This window comes from Engraulis encrasicolus, chromosome 18 (assembly GCF_034702125.1).
Source record: "Engraulis encrasicolus isolate BLACKSEA-1 chromosome 18, IST_EnEncr_1.0, whole genome shotgun sequence".
Taxonomy (NCBI): Eukaryota; Metazoa; Chordata; class Actinopteri; order Clupeiformes; family Engraulidae; genus Engraulis; species Engraulis encrasicolus.
In genome coordinates, this window is record NC_085874.1 from 47,000,192 (window position 1) to 47,025,191 (window position 25,000).

Here is a 25,000-nt window from a genome sequence, read left to right on the forward strand (position 1 = left end):
ATGCAAAACTCCCAACTGACGGCAATAATGAGCTACGCCGTTAAGACCCAGATAAAGCGTGTGCACTTGGCTACTGCAGCTTAATATTTAAGAAGACAAGTAGGCTAGGCCTAGTTGGAGTTCCAAATTGGGATGCGCAAAGTTACAACCTCAAGGCGTTCAAGGCTTGACAACTGTCGGGAGCACGTCAGCATGCTGTTATGAAAAACAATGTCCATCAAAATTGACACATCCCCTCGCTGCCTTTTTGTTATTGCTTAGCCTACTAGAGTCGGAATAGGGAGAGGAGCTTGGCACATGTGGTGAGCGGTGCGCAAAGTACCGCACGCTCAAGACTTTCACAACTGTGAGGACATTTTTGCACGGCAGTCTGCTGTTATTAAAACAAAAAATCTACACGAATCCCCATCGCTGCCTTTTTTATCATTTTATCATTTTTGTCATAGCTTACCCTTCGCCTACAACTATCATGTATTTTCGCCGTCGCCTTCCCTTTCTTAGGCTACTTGAAAATGAAGGAGGGTGCAACAACTCGCTGACCATTTTTCTTCAAAAAATATAAAATAAATAAAGTTTTGGAAGTGGCCCTCCGACATCAACACTCTTCTCTGGTTGCCGAAGAAGCCCCTTATTCATTTTGCCTTGTTCTTGTTCATGAAGCACCCACACAAATTATGATTGATCACAGTTTAATTATGCCCAGGTTTATCAAACACAGTCGAACTATTTTACTACCTGTAAAATATTTCCAAACACATTACTTTTATTTTATAGGCCTACACATCCACAATTAATGTTACCTTCTTATTTTCGTTGCAGTGTCAACTGTGCTGCCATGATATTTAGGCTACACCCGTCTTAAAACATCAACTTGAAGCGCAAGTTTCCTCTTTTCCTATGGGTGTCTCCACTGTGCCATGCCTCTCGCGTCTTAAAACAGCAATCTTATGCGCAGGTTTCTTCTTTTCCCTTCATATCCTGTGGGTGTCTCCACTGTGTCATGCCGCTACGATCAATCTTAGCGCGTTAAGACTACTCTAGACCACTCGTGGATTGCTCTTAGAGTTACGTGTCAACCTGCGATGGTTCTTTGCTAAGTTGGCTTTGGGAAACGCTCCGTGAGCTCTACGATGGTGTTACGTGTGAACTTAAGTAGCACGTAGCGTTAAGTAGTACTTAAGGCCCTTTCGGAAACGAGGCCCAGGTCACTAAGGTCAACGGAGAAGAATTTGCTGGTGATTCCAAAAGTCAAAACAAAGTGTGGAGAGGCAGCCTTTAGCTTCTATGCTTCAAAGCTTTGGAACCAGCTTCCAGATGACGTAAAAAATGCACCCACTATTGATAGCTTTAAATCTAGACTCAAGACAAAGCTGTTCTCAGATGCTTTCTTAAATTATTGAATGAAAAGACGGTAAAATAAGAGAAGACAAAACCCTGACAATTCTAGACTATCAGGTAAACGGAAAAAAGGGGGCCAGACTCCTCTGTCGTCGAACAGTTAAATTCTGAGGATTGAATGAAAAGACGGTAAAATAAGAGAAGACAAAACCCTGACAATTCTAGACTCTATCAGGTAAACGGAAAAAAGGAGGCCAGACTCCTCTGTCGTCGAACAGTTAAAATCTGAAGACTGCGTATGTTTTTCAAGGTTTTATGTTTATTTATGTTTTATTTTATTATTATTTTTACCTTATGTTTTATCTTAATGTTTTAAATGTTTTTTTGACTCTAATTCATTTCCTTCTTTCTTCCCTGTTTTACTTTCATTTACATTTGTTAACTTTGTGAAGCACATTGAGTTGCACCTGTGTATGAAATGCGCTATATAAATAAACTTGCCTTGCCTTGCCTTGCCTTTAAAAAAAAACAAAAAAAACATCTCATCTTCACATCTTCAAATCTTGAAGACTTGGCAGGGATCTTTTTAAAAAAAAATGTAAAAGATATTTTTATGGACTTTTGGCGCCTTTATTTCGGATAGGACAGTGAAGGTGAGACAGGAAGTGAGTGTGGAGAGAGATGGGGTAGGGTTGTGAAATGACCCCGGCTTGACTCGAACCGGGGTCCCCATGGGCACGCAAGCCCAAGTGTGGGGGGCTTAGCGCGCTCCCCAGGCAGGCATCTTTTTGTTATCCCAATGTGTCATGTCTGCTTCAGAGAGCAGGCCTCTGAAAAAGAGAAAACAAGAGGTTAGCAACATGAGGCAGACCAGGGGCCTCATTTATAAAACTTTGCGGAAGAAATGCGCCAAAAGATGGCGCACGCACGAAACTCAGGATGTGCGTGCGCAAGAAAATATTCAGATTTATAAAGCATGGCGCACGCACGTTCCACGTCGATTTCCCTTTATAAATCCCAACTGACTCTGAAGTTGCGGCAAATGTGCGCACCTGTGGACACACCCATAATTATCTATGAATATTCAGTGAAACGCCCAAAATGAATATTTATATCTGTGGACGGCATTCGGAAAGCAGACGAGATAGCCTATTTACCACATGTGGAGCAAACAGTTTTATTAGATAGGCCTAGAGCACGTTGGGCAAAGTGGAGCGGTTACGTTTGGGAAGTCGTAGGCTACAAAAATAAAACCTTGAATTGCAGCATGTGGATGGTTATGTTGACAAAAATCACGCTATACCAGAAGTAAAAAAATAAATAAAATAAGGATGGCATGGACATGAACCTGCCAAGTCATGGACATGTAGGCTAGTATTAATTGAGTTGTGAACAAAGGGAAAAATAGCTGCGTCAAGGAAACATCTCACATGGCATGTCCCCATGTGAAATTCACCGGTAGAAAATCTATTCGCTGTCTCATCGCACCTCATATGCACCGGGTTTAAACTTTTTTCAACAATTGCCGTTGGTCACTGCGCGCAGCTGTCTGCTTTCAGTTCAAAGCGATGCCCCAACTGTCGATCGACATATCCACAGACAGCATGACAAGGGCATTTTCTAGTCTTTATTAAATTTGTGTATTATACACATTATAATACATTATAAATTATAAACATTCTAAATTATATTAAATGTGTGTAGGCCTATTATAAACGTACATTATCAGTGTATAAGGCCAGCTGTCAAATGCACACCTCTGCTTTGATGACGAATAACCGCATGGAAAAGAAATGACATGCAACAAGAGAAACGAAGCTGTCCATTAGTATGACACTTGCGCTTGCCTGTATGGCTGAGAAAATCATCCATTACAGATGCACTTGGGACTCGAGCAGATGATTCTGCAACTGGCTTAAATGTTGACGTAATTCCTTGCAGACTCGGAACACTTTATAGCCTACCGGTACGATTATAGCCCGATACTGGAAAGGTCCGTGGTTATTGTTAATAAAATGTAGGGTATTTCCAAATGTAACGTAGGCCTATCCTAAACGTACAATTTCAAGCGTCTATTACATGCATGTGGCTATGGATAGGCTAGGTAGGCCTACTTATTATTTTCCACCATTACCAAACAACAAACAACCGCGTTTTCGTTGCGAACTGGATTAACTAATGTTAAAGTGGCTATCGTGACACGTGACCTTTGATTTTTTTCTTCAACCAATTTCAGGTCGTTCTTCCAGCTACCTCCCGAGGTCGCGCTTTCCGCGTTTGGTCTTTAGTTTAGTGCCTACGCATGGGTCAAACTTTGCGTGGAGCTGCGCATGTTTACCGCCAAGTTCTTTTTCTATAAATACCAAACCTTGCGGTGAACTTGGCGTGCGCAGTCTTTTGTGCGTACGCACCCGTTATAAATGAGGCCCCAGATGTTTTTGCTGGTGCTATTGAACAGTGTTGCCAGATTGGGCGGTTTTCCTTTTTTTCCAATTGGGCTGCTTAGGATGGCCGTCTGCGGGTAAAAATAGCATCTAGCAGGAAAAAACGTCAAATTTTTGCCCATAAAAATCAATCAAATAGGGCGGGATTTTATGCTTCCAGGCGGGTTTTGAGCAGTTTTTGGCTGGAAATCATTAGCCTCATCTGGCAACCCTGTTATTGAAGCACATTTCATTAAAGCACATTTCAGCGCCGCTAATTATGAGGGGCCCCTTTATGCCAAAAGTGCCCCCCCCCATGTTTTTGTTTTTGCATGTCTGAAAATAGGGGCCCACAAGGGTGCGGGGCCCACCGGGAAATGCCCGCTATGCCAGATGGCCAGTCCTGCCCCGGTGACCTGATGACAGGCAGAGGGCTAAAAAAGTGTTGTTGGAGCCAGATGACCATATTTGAGAGTGCATGTGTGAAATGTGCGGAACGATACTTCTAGACAGTGCCGCTGACAGCTTCGACTGGGCCCGGGACAAAATCATCTGAAAGGGCCCCCCTCACAATGCATGCAATGCTATGAGTATCCAATTCTGGGCCGCCCCCCTCTCCCCATGGGCCCGGGAACAACTGACCCCTTTGTCCCTCTTTGTCAGCATTCCTGCTTCGAGGGACATAAACTAATAGAGAATATTACATAATCATCTTGGACAGGCACTTTTGAGACACATTTCAGCTGTGTGCGCATGTGACTAAGAAGAACGAAACAATAACTTCAAGGATGGCTTCTACTGACTGGTAGAGGTTAGAAGTTCTCTGGAAAGATATTTTTGGAAGTAGAAGTCCTGTAGTCAAATGGAGAATGTGAAAGCGCTGCAGGCTACTGCTTGTGTTTGCAGACTCTGTGCTGTTAGAGCGACGCTGCAGGGTCATGTGAAGTTTTCCGAACAGAAAATTATATGAATTTACGGAAAGTAGCTTTGCGGGGGGCTCTGTGGCGCAGCGCAGTGCGCTAAACCCCCACATTTGGGCTTGCATGCCCACCCTCGGGGACCCCCGGTTCGAGTCCGGCCAGGGTCATTTCCCAATCCTCCCCTGTCTCTCTGCCCCATTCGCTTCCTGTCACCATCTTCAACTGTCCTGTCAAATAAAGACATAAAAGCCCATAAAAATATATTTTAAAAAAGGAGCTTTGCTATAGCACTAACAAGCTCTCCATCCATCATTGTCACCATGATCCATCATCAAGTGCACCAAATTGACAGCCGCTGTTCAACTGTGATTTTATTCCCCTTTTACTGTAAATCAAAGAGCAACTCAAAGTGCAACAACTTCCTGTGTCAAGAGGTCGTTCCGCCGATGTGAGCCAATCAACCTCTCCGGAACGAGCAATCTACTCTTAATCACACATGCTCTCTCTTGCTCCACACACACACACACGCACGCATGCACGCACGCACACACACACACACACACTAGTCCTTATTGAACTTGTTCAAGTACACATGAGCAGGAATGTGCAAGATTGTGCACGTACTCACACACACACAATTTACACAGGGAGAGGGCGTGAGAAAGAGAGCAATAGAGAGCAAGAGCAAAAGAAAAGCCAAAGAATGAATGAGAGAGAGAGAGAGAGAGAGAGAGAGAGAGAGAGAGAGAGAGAGAGAGAGAGAGAGAGAGAGAGAGAGAGAGAGAGAGAGAGAGAGAGCAGGCCCGTAGGAATTCTCTGTGAATGTGGGGAAGGGAAGTGAAGCGGAAGGACAGTGGAGGACAGCAGAGTAGTGACGGGGAGGCTGGGAACATATGACGTCTTTGGCAGTCGGAGAGAATTTTGAGGAACAAAGGGGAAGAGGAAGATCCAAGAAAAAGAGGACAAGCACACAGATTAAGAAGAGCTGGGGTAGCGGGAGAGAAGAGAAGAGAAGAGAAGAGAAGAGAAGAGAAGAGAAGAGAAGAGGAGAGGTGAAGAGAGGAGAGGTGAAGAGAAGAGAAGAGAAGAGAAGAGAAGAGAAGAGAAGAGAAGAGAAGAGAAGAGAAGAGAAGAGAAGAGGAGAGGTGAAGAGAAGAGAAGAGAAGAGAAGAGAAGAGAAGAGAAGAGAAGAGAAGATTCATAGAGGACAGGAGAGAGAAGAGAAGAGAAGAGAAGAGAAGAGAAGAGAGGAGAAGAAGAGTAGAGAAGAGAAGAGAAGAGAAGAGAAGAGAAGAGAAGAAGAGTAGAGAAGAGAAGAGAAGAGAAGAGAAGAGAAGAGAAGAGAAGAGAAGAGAAGAGAAGAAGAGTAGAGAAGAGAAGAGAAGAGAAGAGAAGAGAAGAGAAGAGAAGAGAAGAGAAGAGAAGAGATAAGTGCTCTGAGATGCAGAATGAGAAAAGGTTTGGTTAACAGGGTTAGACGGTTTAAAAAGAAAAAAACCGGAAAAATCCAGAACAAATACAAAGATTTCCCGTGATGGAGGTAATTAACTCTGATTGTCATTGATTGGGGGGCAGTTACAGCTGGTTGGCAGCTCAATGTGCATGAGCAGAGCCGTAGCCAGGAGTTTAATACTGCTGAGGCCTGTGATGTGTGTAGGGCACACTGGAGTAGCTGCCAAGGACACAGGAAGCCTGATTATCATCGACTTTCAAATCTCTTCGAGACTTGGTCTGACCAATAGCATAACAATTAACATTTCCCAAATGGCCTCCCTTGGTTTGCTGTGATTGTTTGCTTCCCAACAAAGTGGGAGGAGTTCCCAATTTTGCGGGAACTCAGAAAGTACTTGCATTGCTCTTGACCTGACTGGTAGCAACGCTGAAGCTGTTGCATCACTAGGAGGGCACGGCCTGGCTAGGATACAGGTACTGCAGCAGCTTCCACGGATACAGGTATTGCAGAGCTCTTTAAAAAACAATTTTTGAGGCTTTTTATGCATTTATTATAACAAAGGCAGTGAAGAGCGACAGGAAATTAACAGGGAAGAGAGAGATGGGGAGGGCTCTGCAAATGACCTCGGAATATATTTGGTCCCCCCCCCCCTTCTTTTTGTCTGTTTGTGCTTTTAAAAAAAGTGAAACCATGCAACCACATTTGCGCAGGTGCAAATAAAAGTGTAAAGTTTTTATTGTGCTGAGATGTTTTTTTTAATGTGATATGGATCCCACTGGCTCTGAAATAAAGAAAGAATCAAATTGAATGCATTAAACTCAAAACTAAATGCCAAAGATCCTCCCACAGCTCTCTGCTACATTAATCATCCCACAGACTACAGCTGTTGCTGAATTTAGTACAGTTCCTTTATTTATCCCGAAGGAAACTGGGAGCTGTAGGATATCAAAAACCACATTATGATAAGATGAAATAAGGATACAGAAACACAATTTTGAACAAGGTGTCTTTCTTGTCTCTCATAAGGGATGTGGTGCATAACTTGACATAATTTTCATTGCAATCCTTGCCTGGTTGTCACCGACTACCAAAGTTCGCAATACGGAGTGCTGCATCACACTTGCATCCACGAATGGCACCCTCCTTATTTAGCTTGCTATGATAATACAGACAGTGCTGTCTGGAATTCTGGAGTTGTTCACTTCGGGGTAGGGGTGGTACGGTCCACAAAATTCGCGGTTCGGTCCATATCACGGTATGAAGGTCAAGGTTTTCGGTTCTCTGCGGTTCTTATTTTTTGTGTTGTTGTTTTTTTTATTCATAATAAATGGTGCACTGGGAATATTAAACTATATTTATACAATTGCAATTATAAAGTGATGTTGCGTAAGTTGAATTTGACCTTTTGCATGTGTCTGAGAACCGCCTCTTGTGCTAACCTGTGCTTGCATTTAAACTGTCGTCAGCTGATGTGCGCTGCCTGAGCGTTCCAAATGCCCTCTTTCAATTGGCTAGTAGAATCAGACTTACCACTAAATATCCTACATATGGTTTTGTGTAGGCTTATAATGTGAAAATGGTGTGATTTTAATTGTGTCATCCTCTCATTAGTATTATATGCTAATGTTTTAAGAGAGAGAGACTGGATACGATACTCCTAGGATCTCTGTTTTACATATTTTTATGTGCAGTACATGAACTGCGGTTTACCACGGTTTGCACGGTTCGGTTCGATATGTGTGTGAATTGTACGGTTTCGGTTTTCGGTGCGGTTTGTGCCATCCCTACATCGGGGTGCCAATGCAAGGCCTAGTAACGCATTCCGAGTACTTTGACTTCGACGCATTGATACCTTCAGTCCTAGTCCTCTCGCACGAAGGGAGGGGGGTGGTGTATAGGAGTATCAATGCGTCGAAGTCGAAATACACTCGAAATGGTGCCATTTCTTTATCTAGGTAGGAAATACCCACTTTTCATTTTGTGCAGCAACTTTTGGATCAGTTAACTAGTCGTGCAGGGATGTTTAAATAGGGAACACGTGGGCCCTACTGTGACGCAAATGGTGGGACACCGATTTGCTATGCGGCTGAACGATAACCCGGATCCTTTGCCGGCCCTTCCCCATCCCTCTCTCCCCACTCACTTCCTGTCATAACCTTCACTATCCTATCAAAGAAAAGCAAAGGGACAGGGGAGGATTGGGAAATGAGCGCCACAGCGCCCCCCAATTTGATCACATCTATGGCCCAATTCGAAACGGGAGGCAGTGACTCGATGACTCTCCTCCTACGTAAACATGTCACTGATCAGATAGGTGAAGTTAGCTGATGAGGCAGCCGTTACGAACGGCACTAACGAGTGCGCCGCCTTGCGCATTTGATGTTACGGCGATTCTATGGCGGGAGTTACGTTCATCACGTTAGCGCTTAGCTTACGCATGCTATTTGAACGGTGAATGATCGTCAGACGGCGGAATCGTAAAATAGGCTATAAATAGATCTAGCGACAGCATATTTAGATACTACAATGTTGATTTATCCATTCGATTTTCAATATCTACATACATAAGTGTCAGAATAAAGAGTATGATAAGGTAGTAGTTTGGGTAGTAGCCATGTTTGTTTTTCAGGTTTCCGGTTGAGAGGGAGGTGGCGCACAGCATGTTGGGTACCAAGGCAGCGAAGTCAGCATCTGATGTATCCTCGAAATATCCTCGTTACGCCCACAAATGCAGTCAACTGCCGAGAGAGGAAATAAAGCAATTTTTCGTTTCGATCCACACTTCATGACTCGATGTCCAGTTAGTTCACTGGAAGGACAGCTGCCTTCCCTGTTTCGAATTGGGCCTATAACTTCAGGCACCGAATGTGTCCGTCGACAAAGCTGAGCCAAGCTAATGCTAACGAGTTTGAGCCGCACACGTTGCTGACTGGGGACGCGTTCGAAGACGAGGCACGTTGGGAGGAGCTCATCTCAGGTCAGAGAAGAACACACTTTACTAGTCTATTGAAACACGGTGGACTGCTCCTTTAATCCTACGAGCGCTTCCATGTGCTTTGCAACCTACTTGCTTTCCCGGTTCCTCTTTACCCTGTGCAGCTCCCCAACACATTATCTGATAACCTACTGTATGTTGTAATCCTTTTGAAGAGATTATACAATTAACCTAATAAGAATATAAGCAACTAGCTCTCACAGAGCGCAGACCTCCACCAAGGAAGTTGCTTGATAGAACATTTGACTATGTTACACCCTCTCTTTCTGCCTTCTTTTGTTGAGTTTGAAGCTGGAATGTTTTGCCCTGGCCCGCAATTCAATTTGCAGTCACTTGGGGCGTATAGATTTACAGGCCAGCAATGGTGAAGAATCTTTTAAAAAGGTGTTGATTCTGGTTTGTGATACGGATCACCACTAGAATTTAATCACATGTTCCTTGGGTCATTACCAACAACTCAGCAAGGTTTCGTCCAAATCCGTTTATTCGTTTTTGAATTATCCTGCTGACAGAATCGTTAAAAAGGTTGTGGTTCCGATTCGTGATCCAGATCAACACCAGAATTTAATCACTTGTTCCTTGGGCCATTACCAACAATTCCACAAAGTTTCGTCCAAATCCATTGATTAGTTTTTGAGTTATCCTGCTGACAAACAAACAGACAGAGAAACAAACCAACGCGACCGAAAACATTACCTCCTTGGCGGAGGTAAGTAATGTTGTCATGTGTGTGCCCATACACTGTCTTTATCTAAACAATGGTGCTGAGATGGTCAATGAGCAGACAGTAGAGCATGTGACTTTTAATACATTTTTTTATTCATAAAATTAGAATTATCAATGGCATATATCAATCCCAACTCACAAAGAGACAGTTGTAGTATTACCATTTAATAATCCTGATTCTGACATGTGTTTCTTTCAGAGTGTATATGTGTGTCTGGGGAGGGGGGGGGGCAGAGAGAGAGAGGGGGGTGTAGAGAGAAGGAGTCTTTGTGTGTGTGTGTGTGTCTGTGTGTCTCTCTGTGTGTGTCTTTCTGTCCCCCTTTAAATGCTTCAAAAAGGATCATTCTGTCCCAACATACAGTTTATTTCCCGACAGGCACACTACTACAGTAAATAGTCATCGCCACTTTCGGTGGAGCAGAGGTAAGAAGCACTGCTGGCTGACACCACCTCATCGCTGGTCACCACCAACCCATTCACAACGCTGGTACAGTGCACTGTGATGAAGGACGGTTAGTCCGAAACATCGTGCCATTAAATATTTGGGAGCATTTAACAGTGTTGCGGACCTTTATTATCTTTTCACAACGCTGGTGCAACGCTGGTATAACCCTGGTGCAACGCTGGTGCAACCCTGGTGCAACGCTGGTATAACCCTGGTGCAACGCTGGTGCAACACTGGTACAACCCTGGTGCAACGCTGGTCCAGCACTGGCATGGCGCTGCGTTGTTAAGCACAGCACAACGCTGGTACAATCCTGGTGCAACGCTGGTACAACACTGGCATGGCGCTGAATGTTTCAGCACAGCACAACCCTAGGGGCAAAACCCTGGAATAACGCTGGTGCAACCCTGGCACAATGCCGGCACAGAACTGACATGGGGCTGCATGGTACAGTACTGTACCTGCAGTACAACCAGAGAGAGTAGAGAGAGAGAGGTTCCATTGGCCCATTGTTTCCGGGTTCTATTATTGGGGGGTAAATTCCCCTTTAGGCAGACCTAGGCAGACCTAAGGACTGTTCTATTCCATGCTAGGAGTATTATGACACGCCCCTTTAGGCAGGCCGGAACCTGGTCACGTTAGGTGCCCATAGAAACCTATTATGTTGGCATATCTCTATACTTAAAGAATCTCTGGTACAACCCTGGGGGCATAGACCCTGGAATAACGCTGGTACAACCCTGGTGCAGTACTGGGACATGCCAGCAGGTGTATCGTGATAACAGTGAACAGGTTAGTGGTCTCGTTATTATGGACAGACTGACAAACCATGCAATCTATAGAAGAGGACACCATGGCCATTCTGAGGGGTATTTGGATTCAGTTGCAAACCAGGTTAAGTACATCTCTTGAAGAGCCCAGGCAGAGAGAGTATACTATTAATATACTTAAAGAATCTCTGGCCCAGGGGTCCTTAAAATAAGGATGCCTGCAGGCCATTTATTATTAGGTTTACCACTTCCTGTAGGTTAACTTAGCCAAGTTTATCACTTAGCGTTGTCCTTGATATACCCCCCTTGACAATGAAATATCACAACTGTTATAAATTAAAAAAAGAAACTAATTTGATGCCAATGCAATGTGCACTGCTGGACATTAGACGTACAACAATTAAAGAAAAAAAAAGGATACGGGAAAGGTAAAGTTAAGAAAAAAAGAGAGAGTATAAGCGGCGATCTAAAGTGCAGCAGTGTGTGGTTTTACTCGATTTGCTTATCAAACACAGTGGGACGCCATGTGCTCTGAATCAAATGATGAAATGCATTGGATTACTTACATATACGTAAAAGTCAATAGAAAAACAAAACAAAAAACAATGGTAACACTTTATTATTATAGGGTTTCACTGTTAAAGAATTCTTACATCAACAGTGGAATAACTCGCGTAATAATACAATGGGATAGCTCACGTAATAATAACATGTACTGGTGTTGTACTGTTTTGAGTTTACGTACCATAACTACATTGTGAATGTGGTTTTCATGATGCGTTGTCAAACTACTGTACTCATGAGAGGCAATGGACAGTACTGAAGCCCAAGGCAGCCATATGCTGAATGAATTAGTGGATGAATTAGTACATGTGATTACATGTAATTACATGTTATTACGCGCTATTACATGTTATTACATGTTATTACATGTTATTACACCAAACACTAGCTATTCCACTGTATCATATGAGTTCAGTACACTGTAACAGTATTCCCTTAAAATAAAGTGTTTCCAAAATGACTTTTACTGAATCTGCAAATGACATACTACAGACATACTTAAGTGACAAAGTGGTCAAGTGACATGAAGTGTTTGGCTTAAAACTGCAGTTCAGATAAAGAGATATGTATACAAGAGTATGGTATGCATTGGAGTAGCCAACAGAAAGGGAAAAGTTCTCCATACTCTCTCGACCGTACCACTACCTCAAGTTGCTTAAATAATTGTCTTATAACAAATATATATCTATATGTACACGTTTAACTCGTGTGAACTAGTGTTCCAAAGTGTTCTTTGTTTGTTAGGATTCTGCTAGAAAAAAAATACATACTTCACATAAAGTCGGGTCATTTGGAAAGACTACAAGCATTCATATGAATCTACAGTGTCTGATTCCCACTTTAAAATTCGCTGTAAATCCACAGTGTAGCATACAGTATGTAGCATAGTAGAGAATGTCTCATAATAAAATGTCTTCTTTTCAGCCAGGAAATAAGGAACCACTTCTATTCTGAACTCGTCATGACATTGGACTTTACTCTACATCCAAGTCCACCTGCCTCATATGTCGGCATCATCAAGGCCCAAGAGGCAATCGTTTTCCGCACTTTACTCTCATCAAGATCCGACCGTACGTACAGCCATCGAAATGTCCTGGAATGACATCATAGATATGAGCACTGCTTGTCATGTTCAGCCTTTTCGCCATGTCCCAATTGCAGAAGCTGCCACCTTGGCCCGGTGTCCTGATATTTCTCATGGATGTTACCGCCACCTACAGGAAATTCTGCGTATTGCCGTCTCACAGATGGGACGGCAGCAATACACCGGCTACAAATGACTTCAGCCATCCGTTCCAATACAAAGGAGTGGTCAATGCGGCGGGTGGGCGGTTAGTGTTCACAATGCTAGAGGAGGCCACCGTACGGTTATTCGCCGTTTCATTCGTTCATCCATGATGCAGTAGTTCCTCCCGGCCACTAGATGGAGCAGCGGCGTTTGGAGGGCCCGCGGTAGGAGGTGGAGGGCAACAGGACGTGCAGACCCGAGGACACGGAGCTGATGGCGGAGGGCCTCTGCAGGCCGCACGGGCAGCCGTTGGAGTGGTGTACGGGCAGAGGGCTGCTGGAGAGCGCCTCCCCTTGCTCCATGTAGGTGTCGGAGGTCGAGAGGTCGCGCGGGATGATCATGGGGATGGAGTACTGCAGCTTCTCCCGGCTCTTGTACCACAGGCACGAGCACATGGACTGGAAGTGCAGCACCTCGGCGTAGACGTTCCTCAACCCCCTGCCCGTTCCGCCCCCTCCTCCTCCTCCGCCACCTTCGCCTCCGCCCCCGCCACCACCTCCACCGCCTCCTCCTCCGCTACTCGACCCCCCCGCGCCGCCGCCGACGCCGGAGCAGGTGGCGCCCAGCTCGGAGGCGGCCGACGAGTACGACGGCGGGTCCTGGGCCAGGTGATACCGCCCCCCTACTCCCCCGCCGCCGCCTCCTCCGCCGAACACTCCCATGCACACGCCGCCCCCTACGCCCCTGACCCCCCCGCCGCCACCGGGGGCGCCGCTGCCCGCGTGGCGCGACAGCAGGGCTCGCTGCTCGGCGTCCCGCCGCTCGTCCTCGGCGTTCATGGTCATGAAGCGCAGCACCACCAGGTTGAGGAAGGCGCCGATGACCGTCAGGCCGGTCAGGATGTAGATGAAGGCGAAGGCCACGTACTTGGGGTTGTTCTGCAGCGCGTTGTCCCGCTGCAGCGCCACGTAGTCGCCGAAGCCGATGGTGGTGAGCGTGATGAAGCAGTAGTAGTAGGCGTGGAAGAAGCTCCAGTCCTCGTAGCGCGAGAAGGCCACGGCGCCCACGCACAGCGTGCTCATGCACGAGACCAGGCCGATGAAGACCATGTTGGCCATGCTGACGTTGGTGCGGCGCAGGCCCAGGCACTTCTTCAGCCGGTGCAGCAGGTGGCGCACCAGCGTGTTGATGCGCTCGCCCAGGCTCTGGAACATCACCAGGGTGAGCGGGATGCCCAGCAGCGCGTAGAACATGCAGAAGACCTTGCCGCCGTCCGTGCTGGGAGCGGCGTGGCCGTAGCCTGCAGAGGAGAGAGGGAGGGAGAGAAGGAGAGAGAGAGAGAGAAGGAGGGAGAGAGAGAAGGAGGGGGTCGGGGCCGGAGGGGGGAGTGAAGGCGTCAGAGAGAGATGTCAGGGAGAGAGAGAGGGAGAGATGGCAGGGGGTGGGGTGGCGTGAGAAAAATGATAGAGAGGGTAGAGGGAGAGAGAGAGAAGGAGAGAGAGAAAGAGGGGGTTGGAGGGGGGTGAAAAGAATGATAGAGAGGGGAGAGGAAGAGAGAGAGAAGGAGAGAGAGAGAAGGAGGGGGTTGGGGTGGGGTAAAAAGAATGATAGAGAGGGGAGAGGGACAGAGAGAAGGAGAGTGAGATGTCGAGGGGTGGGGGGCGTGGGTAAAAAAAAGAGGGACAGAGAGGCAAAATATTAATACACTACACAGCAACAGAAGTATGAACCGAATGAAATGTGAGACGAACTTGCATTGCATACATATTTGCACTGGCCTGGCTGCTTACATATTTGCACACATTTGCACTGGCTTGCACAGTCCTTTTAAATTTGGACATTTTGCTGAACTTGTGGTGTGTGCGTGTGTGCGTGCGTGTGTGTGTGTGTGTGTGTGTGTGTGTGTGTGTGTGTGTGTGTGTGTGTGTGTGTGTGTGTGTGTGTGTGTGTGTGTGCGTGCGTGTGTGTATGTGTGTGTGTGTGTGTGTGTGTATGTGTGTGTCTATGATAAAAATGTAAACATACTGATATTTTAAAAGCTTAAATTGATGTGAATCCCTTTATATTTTTGCAATACATTATTATTCTTATTATCTAGAATATGTGAAAAGAGTGGACAGGAAAACATATGACAAAAAAAAGATTCAGCCTGGAGAACAAATGAAAACTGATCAGGCAATAATTTACACCCCTTTGCTCACACTTCAGGGGTGAATTTCTCAAAATCAAAGTTGCTTACTACATTAGCTACTTTGTTGTTTTCAATGCATTTTCCCACTGGCAACTACCGAAGTTGCTAACAGGCTAACAACTTGTGTGATATTAACATAAAAAATAGAGGACCCAAAATTCACTGAAAATGAAAATACAAAAACAAACAGAAGAACCCTGAACCCATTTATGTAACTCTCGGCTGGTGTGGGATTTTTTTTTTCAAGAGACTGTTATGGTCTCTTCATCCACTTGGATTGCTTTGGACAGGGTCAAAACCTCTTCTGCTGGGTTTCTACTCGAACTCTTGAAAACAAAACATTGCCTCTTTTCTGAGGACAAGCCACTCTCTGGTGCAGACTCAATGGTCTTTAATGAATGTTTATACATTGGGTAAGGAGGGTTGAACTTTGGTTCATTTAGAGTGCATAAAATGGTGCAAGGGATAACAACCTATACTCTCCTCTTAAAAAATGTTTTTAATGACTTTGACCCTCACCAAATTTAACCAAAAAAGTTAACCAGGGGATCTCTGAGTCATTGCCCATCTTTGGACCAAGTTATTTCTCATTTTGACTGGTTGTGCTCCACCTACAAGGTGGCATAGATGGAGACCAGGGGCCTCGTGTACTAACACTTTCCTAATCAATCCTGAAAAGATTTGGCATAAGAAATTCAGATGTATCAATCCATGCATAAACAGGTTTTTACACCCTTTCTTGTGCACTTTTTCATGCAAAGTCAGTCTTAGCTCATTAAAATATTTGTGTGAGAAAGTGTGTGTACGTATGTAGCTTTTTTGTACGTAAGCAAGCTTTTTTACATGAAGCCCCAGTTCCATAACTTTTGCAACTATAATTGCTTGTGTTTGCATCACACGGAAACTATGAGTAGTGTGCAATTAATTAATTAATTAATGAATGAATGAATTAATAATGAAATAATGAGTGCAATTAATCGTCAGCAGTTGGTCCCCATGGCAAACTCATTAGGTGGACTGCTTATGCATGCTGTCGACCTTTGCTGAGGCCTGTTTGAGGTCGTTGTCCTTGTGGGTAGAGATGGCCAGTCCTGACGTGAGAGAGTCTCTTTACCTTGCACAGGCTTTACTCATGCTAATCAACCCACCTCACGTCAGCTGCATTTCATTTACACGAACGCTTCCTGCCGAATTGTTGTTGGCCATAAGCGATAGACGCATTTCAGCTAATGATGATCATGACGACAGAGGGAATACATATGAACGGTGTGACGTGTGACATGTGCGTTACACCCTTTTTTTGTGGAAAACATTGGGGGAAAGCCAATGCAAGTCAAGTGGTGGTGTTGGGAAAGAATAAACGAAAGACAAGGACCTGTAGACTAGCTTTGTTTACGCTCAACATGCCGAAAGCGTGTTGTGTTGCCGGCTGTTCAAATAATATAGCCAAACAGCTGTGGCTGAAGCATGGACTGTGTTCATTTATGCTAGGCTAGCTGATGTAGCATGTAAGTTAATGGGACATTCAGTTTGTTTTCCCCGAAAAAGGGGCATAACGCACATTCACCAGCAAAGTACCTGGATGCCCATTCATGCGTATGTCCACCGTTACAATTAGACCGGACAGTCTTGACAGGTATCCTTGAAAACTACAACACTTGCCCTTGTGTAGCCTCTTAGTGCAGATGGGGTCGCAGACGGGCTTATTCACTATTTGCTGAAAATACCCAACCACATCATAACAACATTGCTATGACATTACTGAGAGCCTTAAGTAACTGTGAATAAATTCACTGCATTTATACATTTTATGAAAATATATCCATTTGAATTCATACATATAGGTCGCTATTACTTAAGTTGTTTTCTGTCTTGTCTGCTTTTCCTCTCTGTATTTCTGTCTGTCTCTGCGTCTGTGGGTTTCCTGGCCCTGCGATGCTGGCCCTTCCTGCTTTCCAAGTCAGGGGGACTTTTCCTACAATTGTCCTGGCAGATAGCCAGATGTTTCCAGGTTGACATGAAGATTGATAACTTTGAAAGATGACGTTAGTTTTTGCTTGGTAGGACCAAATAAAAGCTTGGCTACGTCTCGGGTGCAGTGGGCTGCCATTTTCAATGTACCATCTGTAAGGGCAGATAACCCATCGTCGCTCGAAGATTTTAAATATTACCTCTGTCTCCTGTGTGTGTTCTTTCAGGTCAATTTGATAAGGTAATACAGTGAAATTGTTAAGGTGATATAGTAATGTTATTCACAGTAACATAGTAGCTCCTTAATGCACGCCGTACCTCCTGTGGCACGCTGTAATAGACATTGAAGGTTAACTATAGTACTACACTACTATGACCTTTAGTAATACATTACGACTTGGGTCATTGCCATTCTGGTAACAGCTAATTTATAAAGCCGTGTCTTAAGGGTTTAAGCGATGACAATTTTGGAGACAGTAAGGTTATAACATAGGCTCTGCGCTAAGGGGTTGTATCCTTTCATATTTGCCATGGTCTCTAATTAATTTGACAATACAACGAGACCAGGACATTGATTGTTCAGGTTTACAATTGACTTTCACAAATGGAGAGAGATTGAGAAGCCTGGAAAACATGTCTGGTCTTTCTGTCTCTCCTTCTACTGCGGTCATCTTTAATGGTACACACACCAAAGAAGAATAAACATACAGGTCATAGTTCAGCTAAGTCTTAACTTTTGTCTCATATGCATGTACAGTATTTGTAAGCATTATACAAGTGTTCCCTTCTCTCCATGACCCCCCTGTAGGACCTCCGCGACCTTCCAGGGGGTCCCGACCCCTAGTTTGGGGACCACTGCCCTAGTGGGTAAGGAGATGGATGTTAGATCAGAGGGTTGCAGGTTTGAATCCCACCCTTCCACCCAACATCTCACTCCATGGCTGAGGGGCTCTTGAGCAAGGCACCTAACCCCACACTGCTCCAGGGACCGTAACCAATACCCTGTACCAAGGCACCTAACCCCACACTGCTCCAGGGACCGTAACCAATACCCTGTACCAAGGCACCTAACCCCACATTGCTCCAGGGACCGTAACCAATACCGTGTAGGCCTACTTAAAATACTGTAAGTGTGAGTTGCTTTGGATAAAAGCGTCAGTTAAGTGTAACGTAACCCACACTGCTCCAAGGACTGGAACCAATACTGTACCCTTAAAATAAGTGTAAGTTGCCTTGGATAAAAGTGTGTCTAAGCAAAGTGATTAAGGTGTTTAGGACTTCTCCAAAACTTCAACCAACACTCCAACACTGCAAACATGAAGCACTCTCTCCTACATTAACATTGTGTACTCCCTCACATCAACCTCTTTTTTATTTTCTCTCAGTCTCTCTTTCTCTGTTTCTCTTTTACTATTTTTAGTTGATGTGTGTACGAACGTATGAAGTCTAAGCGCAGTGATTTGGGGCCGAGGTCTCTGCCTCAGTCTGCTCTGCACGTGCTGATTAATATGCGTGCTACTGTAAGCTAAGCGCATTACTTTCCCCTCGTGCTGCTGCAGATAACGAGAAACGTCACAGTGACGTATGTTTTGATTGAATTTTCTGGCGCTGGCTGTGGCATTATATGTGTTATCTTACATTCACATCTCTCTTGCAACCCGTGAGGCGTCTGTGCCTTGTGTTCAGCATGCACATCAACCATAAGATGTAATTATGTAATTATGTGTTATTTAGTGCACCTGCGTGGTGACCTGGTTCCTGGAGTCATCAAAGAGCGAGCTTCCCCTGAATGAAACACATGCAGTCACCATTTCTCAATGTCAAGTGTTCTAGCCTTGGTAGTGCATGAAACGCCTATTGGATACTCACCAAAAAAGTATCCAATCACTGGGCACTTAACATCTTCTATCTAGAGTGTATTTGATCCCACTAGCCCCTTAAGGGCTCTGCATACTTCACGTGCGCACTTTGTTGCGTGTGGCGCGAGAACCATTAATGACGTCATCACTTGCGACAGACTATTCATACTTCAAAAGCGCCCTTGCTCGCATTGTCGGAAGTGCCCTCTGCTGTTCATGAAAGAAACGGCAGTATCTTTCGCAACTCGTGAGTTCTACGGATGTATAAAATAGAAAGCCAAACACGGCTGCTGTAGGGCTACTGAACGTCTGACTTGTGACTTACCACATTGAAACATATTTTTTGTTGTAGCCTACATTGCCAGACCATTCCAAGACCATGTGAGAGCATTGTTCTGGCGGCAGAATTTATAAATAGATCGCCGAACACAACGTGCTTCTGAACAAAGTAAACAATTGTTTCACTGAACAACATTTAAGAGAGAAGATAAAATAACTCTCTAGGACATTTTATTATCCTCAAAATGATGCAGGATCCATTCTGTAGTAGCCTACAGTAGTTGTAGCCTCTCTTCGCAACTCCTGCTTTGTCTGCCTACCTGCATGGTCGCTGGTGGCGCACGACAAGTTACAAAAAATCTGGGGTGCACGACGTCGCGCCACGGCAGCTCGCGACACGGCATGTGACGTCATTTTGGGTCACGTGACGGCGCGAGTGAGGTCGCGAGTGAGGTCGCGAGTGAAGTATGAAGGAGGGTAGCGCCAGTCACGAGAAGTATGAATCCCCCTTAAGTGTTGAATCAACACTGCATGTTTGACATGACCGTACACATACCTGACAGTTTTATGTCCTCATATAATGAAAGTAAGCCATGTAAATCTCATGCCGCACACAGGCTGCATTAAGTTCGCCTCAATGGCCCAAGTGCTGATATTGCAACAGAGACGCCACAAGGCCGCTGACAGCTTTTGCTGGGCCTGGGACAAAGTCATCTGAAAGGGGCCCCCTAATCAACACATACAATGTAATGGGGACCCAATTCTGGGCCCCCTATCTCCCTGGGCCGGGGACAACATACCCCTTTATCCCCCCCTGTCGGTGGCCCTGGAGACGCCACAAGGCACATACCTCAGCTTTGTAGGAGCTCAGTTTGCTGAAGCAATAGGCCTAGTCATGCTTGACTGCAGTGCAGTGTGTGTGTGGGTGGGGGACAGAGTGACAGAGCAAATTAGTGACATTGTGACAGCTCACCTAGATAGTGCACACGCACACACACACACACACACACTCGTATGCACGCACGCACGCACGCACGCACGCACGCACGCACACACACGCACACACACACACAATTACCTAACACACAAGTCTTTCTCTTCAGCCTTATATCATGGGAGGTTTCAATTCAATTTCTCTTATCTCACCATTTTCCAAACTAAAAGACATAATCATAAAAATAGCCCTTTTTTAAAGGGACACTGCGTGAGATTTTCAGTTGTTTATTTCCAGAATTCATGCTGCCCATTCACTAATGTTACCTTTTTCATGAATACTTACCACCACCATCAATTTCTAAGTATTCATTATGACTGGAAAAATTGGCAGCCCAGTTTCAATGAGCAGCATAGTTGCAGTACCTTTTTGACCATTTCCTGCACAGTGTCCTTTTAAAAATAAAAAAACAGGAAAAGTGAATCCAAACAATAGCAATAAATTTTAAAAATGTTTTACACTTTTAACCCGTTGATACCTAAAGGACCTGCAAAAAAATGCCTGTTAAATGCCTAAGCCTTTATTGGAAAACTTGCTCTCAGCCAATAAAAAACTAAATATCTTAGCATCTGATACACATCAAAAAATGAAATAAGTTGCATTTAAACCCCAAGACCCTCATGTTGCAGTAGAATGTGTTCATTCAGCTGTAACATTCCCACATTTTTATTAAAAAAGCAAAAATCTCAGGAGCCTGAATACAATATACAGTATGTGTCTCCATGCACCAAAGGTCAAACAACATATACGAGCCATCAGGCCAAAATGGGTTAAATAAATGTCAGACTCTGCTCATCACAATTGCATAGCAGCGTGTGGGTGGTTATGAACAGGTTACTATAATGGCCCTGAAGCCAGGCTCAAACTGCACGACTATTGGCCCCATTCTCAGGTGATAACCTTGCTTTAAGACAAGTTAAAAGAGGGAGCATGTCGCTAAGCTAGTGAAAGTCAATGCATCCGTGTAGCATGCTATTTTATAGACCCCAGCCAATGGTTTTAACTGTATTAAGCCCCAAAATAGTGGCATTTCCCTTTAACATGTTATTACTGCTCATTGTAACATGTTATTACTGTGTTATTACTGTGTTGTTACTGCATGTGCAAGGACCCAGGGCACCAATCAGTAGGATCGCCACTGCTCCAGGACCCCTTCTGCCTGCCTGGCCCCTGTGTTGCCAGATGTGTCTGATCAAATCCTGCCCAAGATTCTCAAAAAAAGCCAAACATGCGCTAATTTCCTGCCCAGTTTCACCAAATTACATTGATTTCTATGGGCATAAAACGGCAGAAAAAAACGCCAAATGGCCAATTTTTCCTGTTTTTAACCCCAGACGTCCATCACAAGTAGCCCAATTGGGTGGGTAACCGCCCACTCTGGCAACACTGCCTGCCCCCCTCTTGTCCTCTCTCCCATCACCTGGTTCCCATAATCCCTGACTGCAATATGTTTCAATTTTTTTCGACCGTGTCTTATAAAGGAAGACTGTGTCTCCCCTCTCATATCTTCCTAAAAACCAAAACAGTTGTTCATATGTACGCAGAGTCACAATAGGCCTACTGTAAAGCAGTGATTCTCAAACTAAGGGATTTCTACTTTTCCAAGACATGCTAGTAGTAAACTATATTTGTAACATTATTACAAAGCTGAACATAGCTGAAGTCTCATTTTCACTACAATAAGACAGGCTTGTATGTAAATAAAAAGTAAGAGATCTGCATCGAATTTAGCAGTGACAAATTAGCCCCCGTCAACTGTCATTTCAGTTGACAGGTGGTCCCTTAACATTTTTGGGGGGACAAAGTGGTCCTTAGTCTGAAAAACTTTGAGAAACACTGCTGTTAGGTGATGCAAGAAGGCAGTATCGTGATACGCCCTTTCAAAGTTCTGTTACCCTTCAGCCCAGAGAAAAAACACATGGTATGCCCTCACATGGCATCAGAGACAGCTGAAAGATACTTACAGTGCAAAGGGGTGAATGCTTACTTACAGTAAAAAGCCAGCGACGCCCCACTCCCCCCAGAGATACATCGACACCTCTTAAGTGGCCAGGAGACGGCCATGACCCATGCATACCACCTACTCCGCTGTTCCCTTGGCACCTATGGGTCCAGTTGACCCATTCGCTGAAACTTGCCATCAGGAAAGCTAACAGGGGGAACAAACGGCTCAGTTGTCCTGGGCCCAGGGAGAGAGGGGGCCTAGAATTGGGTCCTCATTACATTGTATCTATCAGCTTTGGGGCCTTTTCAGATGACTTTTCGCAGGGCCTGGGCAAAGCTGTCATTGACCCGCCTGCTTGCCATTTTGCACTGTCACAAGCTGCAGAGGAAGGAACCCGGACAATGTTGCATACTCAGGCTTGGTACAGTTGCATGGTTTGCTTATTTAGCCCCCTTGATGGACAGCAGAGGCAAACAGTAGGATGCTTAGTCAGGGCAGGGCGAGTGCCAGCCCCCTCGAGACACATCAACACCTCTTGAGTAGGGAGGACAGGAGACAGCCCTGTGGCTCCTCTGATCATTTGCACCATCCAGCCCTTCTATCGCCTCAATCTCTGGCCACTCTCTTATCCAGTGAGTTCTGGACTGAATGGCCCATGTGATAACTGACTGATCACTGACTGAAAACTGAAAATAAGCTCCTGTTTCTCCGTTAATCTATGTTGCTTACTCAGGCTTGGTACAGTTGCATGGTTTGCCTTATTTAGCCCCCTTGATGGACAGCAGAGGGAACAGGAGGCAGGATGCTTAGTCAGGGGCAGGGCGAGTGACAGCCCCCTCGAGACACATCAACTCCATCAACAGGGAGGACAGGAGACAGCCCTGGGGCTACTCTGATCATTTGCACCACCCAGCCCTTCTATTGCCCCTCTTCCTGATCGCACTTACCCTTGAGTCCTGATTGGCCAATGTGATAACTGACTGAGCACTTGAAAACTGAAAATAAGCTCCCGTCTCAAACATAATGATGTTTCTGGCAGCGTGCCCTTCATCAGACAATGTGCTCAGTTATTGTGTTAAACAATAACTGAGCACTTCACATCATGTACAGTAAAAAGGCCGAGAGGGGTCTCTGGAGATGGAAGCTTGGAGACAGACAGTCCATCACCTTGTGCATCATTCTGGATTGGAAACAAAAATGAAAATGAAACACCTGTCATTTTAGTGTGGAACGGCTAAATTGGACCAGCCTGGTGGCAAAACTTCATCAATTGCACATTGCATCAGTAAGAGCAAGAGTGTGGTTCAATTAGCAGGGTCAGAGCACAGTTTTGCTCAAGAAAATGCAATGAATATAACATTAAGGGTGATCTATCAAAAGTTCAAAAGAGGACAAATTGTTGGTGCACGTCTTGCTGACGCATCTGTGACCAAGACAGCAAGTCCTTGTGATGTCTCAAGAGCCACGGTATCCAAGTTCATGTCTGCATACCATAGGGTGACCAGACGTCCTCTTTTTCCCGGACATGTCCTACTTTTGAGACCTAAAAAAATGTCCGGGGGGAATTTCAGAAATGTCCGGGACATCGGTATTGTAATTGTCACTCCGTTCCATTTGACTCCACTCCAGGTTTCTCTCTATCGTTCGCAAATTAGTCACGCCCTTCTCATCAAAATAGCCACTTCGCACCGTTTTGTGTCCGAAAGAAGTAGGGGCGCCTCGTGTTTACAAGGGAAAGCGCATCTGTCCGCCGGTTCTACAGATGGCAATGCCAACAGAAACGCAAATGCACGTTCGCGGTGGTGGAGTTGAAGAAAAAAAAATCCAGCGTGTGAAACCAGGTATGAAAGTAACCTAACACAGGAGAGGAGCCTAGTAACACCACCAAATCCACCATTTAGGGAGGTAAACGTTTTGTTACACCTTGTCACAACCTAAAATGATTTAATGATCTCTCATGGACATTTCCAAGTTATTTGCAAAAGCAATTTCTCTGAGCTAGAAGGACGCATTCCTAAGTTAAGAAATTAAGCTTCTTCATCATCAACTTCTGTCTATTGCCTTTGCAGTTATTGATAATACTGTATGGGTTATAGCCTATTAATGGTAGGTAAAACTCCAGTTCCTCTCTTAATGGTTGCAGTGCCCATTGCTAATCTCTGAGCACCCTGCCACTAGTAGCCTAGCTAAGTAGGCCTAATGGATGACAGTGGTGGGGTACATTGTAAGGTGTCTTATACACATATAAGCCTAAAATGTAGCCTAATAGCACTTCATTATCAATTCAGTTGAAAACTACAAATGTTGTGGGTTTTTTTGTATTTAGTTTCAAATGTTATATAGCCTAATATCATGCTCTTCATCTTTGTGGGGAATGGCTGAGATGGGCCTACATGATGGTGAATCTATTTTTAAAAACCTAATGCAGAAATTGGAATATGAATTGGAATATGAAATTGAGCTGCATTGTTATGCTGTTATAACCTACCTCAATATAGGTGTTAGGCCTACTATCTAGGACTGTAACAAAGGCACACTCTGCATCATATGATTACACAAATTAGGCCTATGTGATAAGCCTATAGGCCTAACTGAAGAGATGTTGTCATTTATAGTAGACAAATGAATGTGCATGCCAAAAAGTTCTAGTGGCTTTTAATGAAATTACCATTTTGGATGCGTTGATACTTTATAGGCCCACTATCATACCTGGCCTCATACCCATATTTTTATAGCTGTAGATACACAGATACACCGATGACACCCCCCCCCCCCCCCCAAAAAAAGTGTCCTCCTTTTCATAAACCCAAATCTGGTCACCCTAGCATACCACCAAGACGGACTAACCACATCCAACAGTATTAACTGTGGACGCAAGAGGAAGCTGTCTGAAAGGGAT

General features: G+C 44.8%; 1 protein-coding gene across 1 annotated transcript in view; it reads right to left on the minus strand.

Annotated features, from left to right (window-relative positions):
* Window positions 1-12,567: 12,567 nt before the first annotated feature.
* The window catches only part of kcnk3a (potassium channel, subfamily K, member 3a), an 88,689-nt gene continuing 76,256 nt past the window's right edge, over window positions 12,568-25,000 (minus strand). The window contains exons 2-4 of the mRNA XM_063223727.1: window positions 13,603-14,162; window positions 13,485-13,521; window positions 12,568-13,382 (exon numbers count right to left, since the gene is read on the minus strand). Of these exons, the coding sequence (XP_063079797.1) occupies window positions 13,054-13,382; window positions 13,485-13,521; window positions 13,603-14,162 (926 nt within the window). The 3' untranslated portion in view covers window positions 12,568-13,053. The remainder of the gene's footprint in view (window positions 13,383-13,484; window positions 13,522-13,602; window positions 14,163-25,000) is intronic.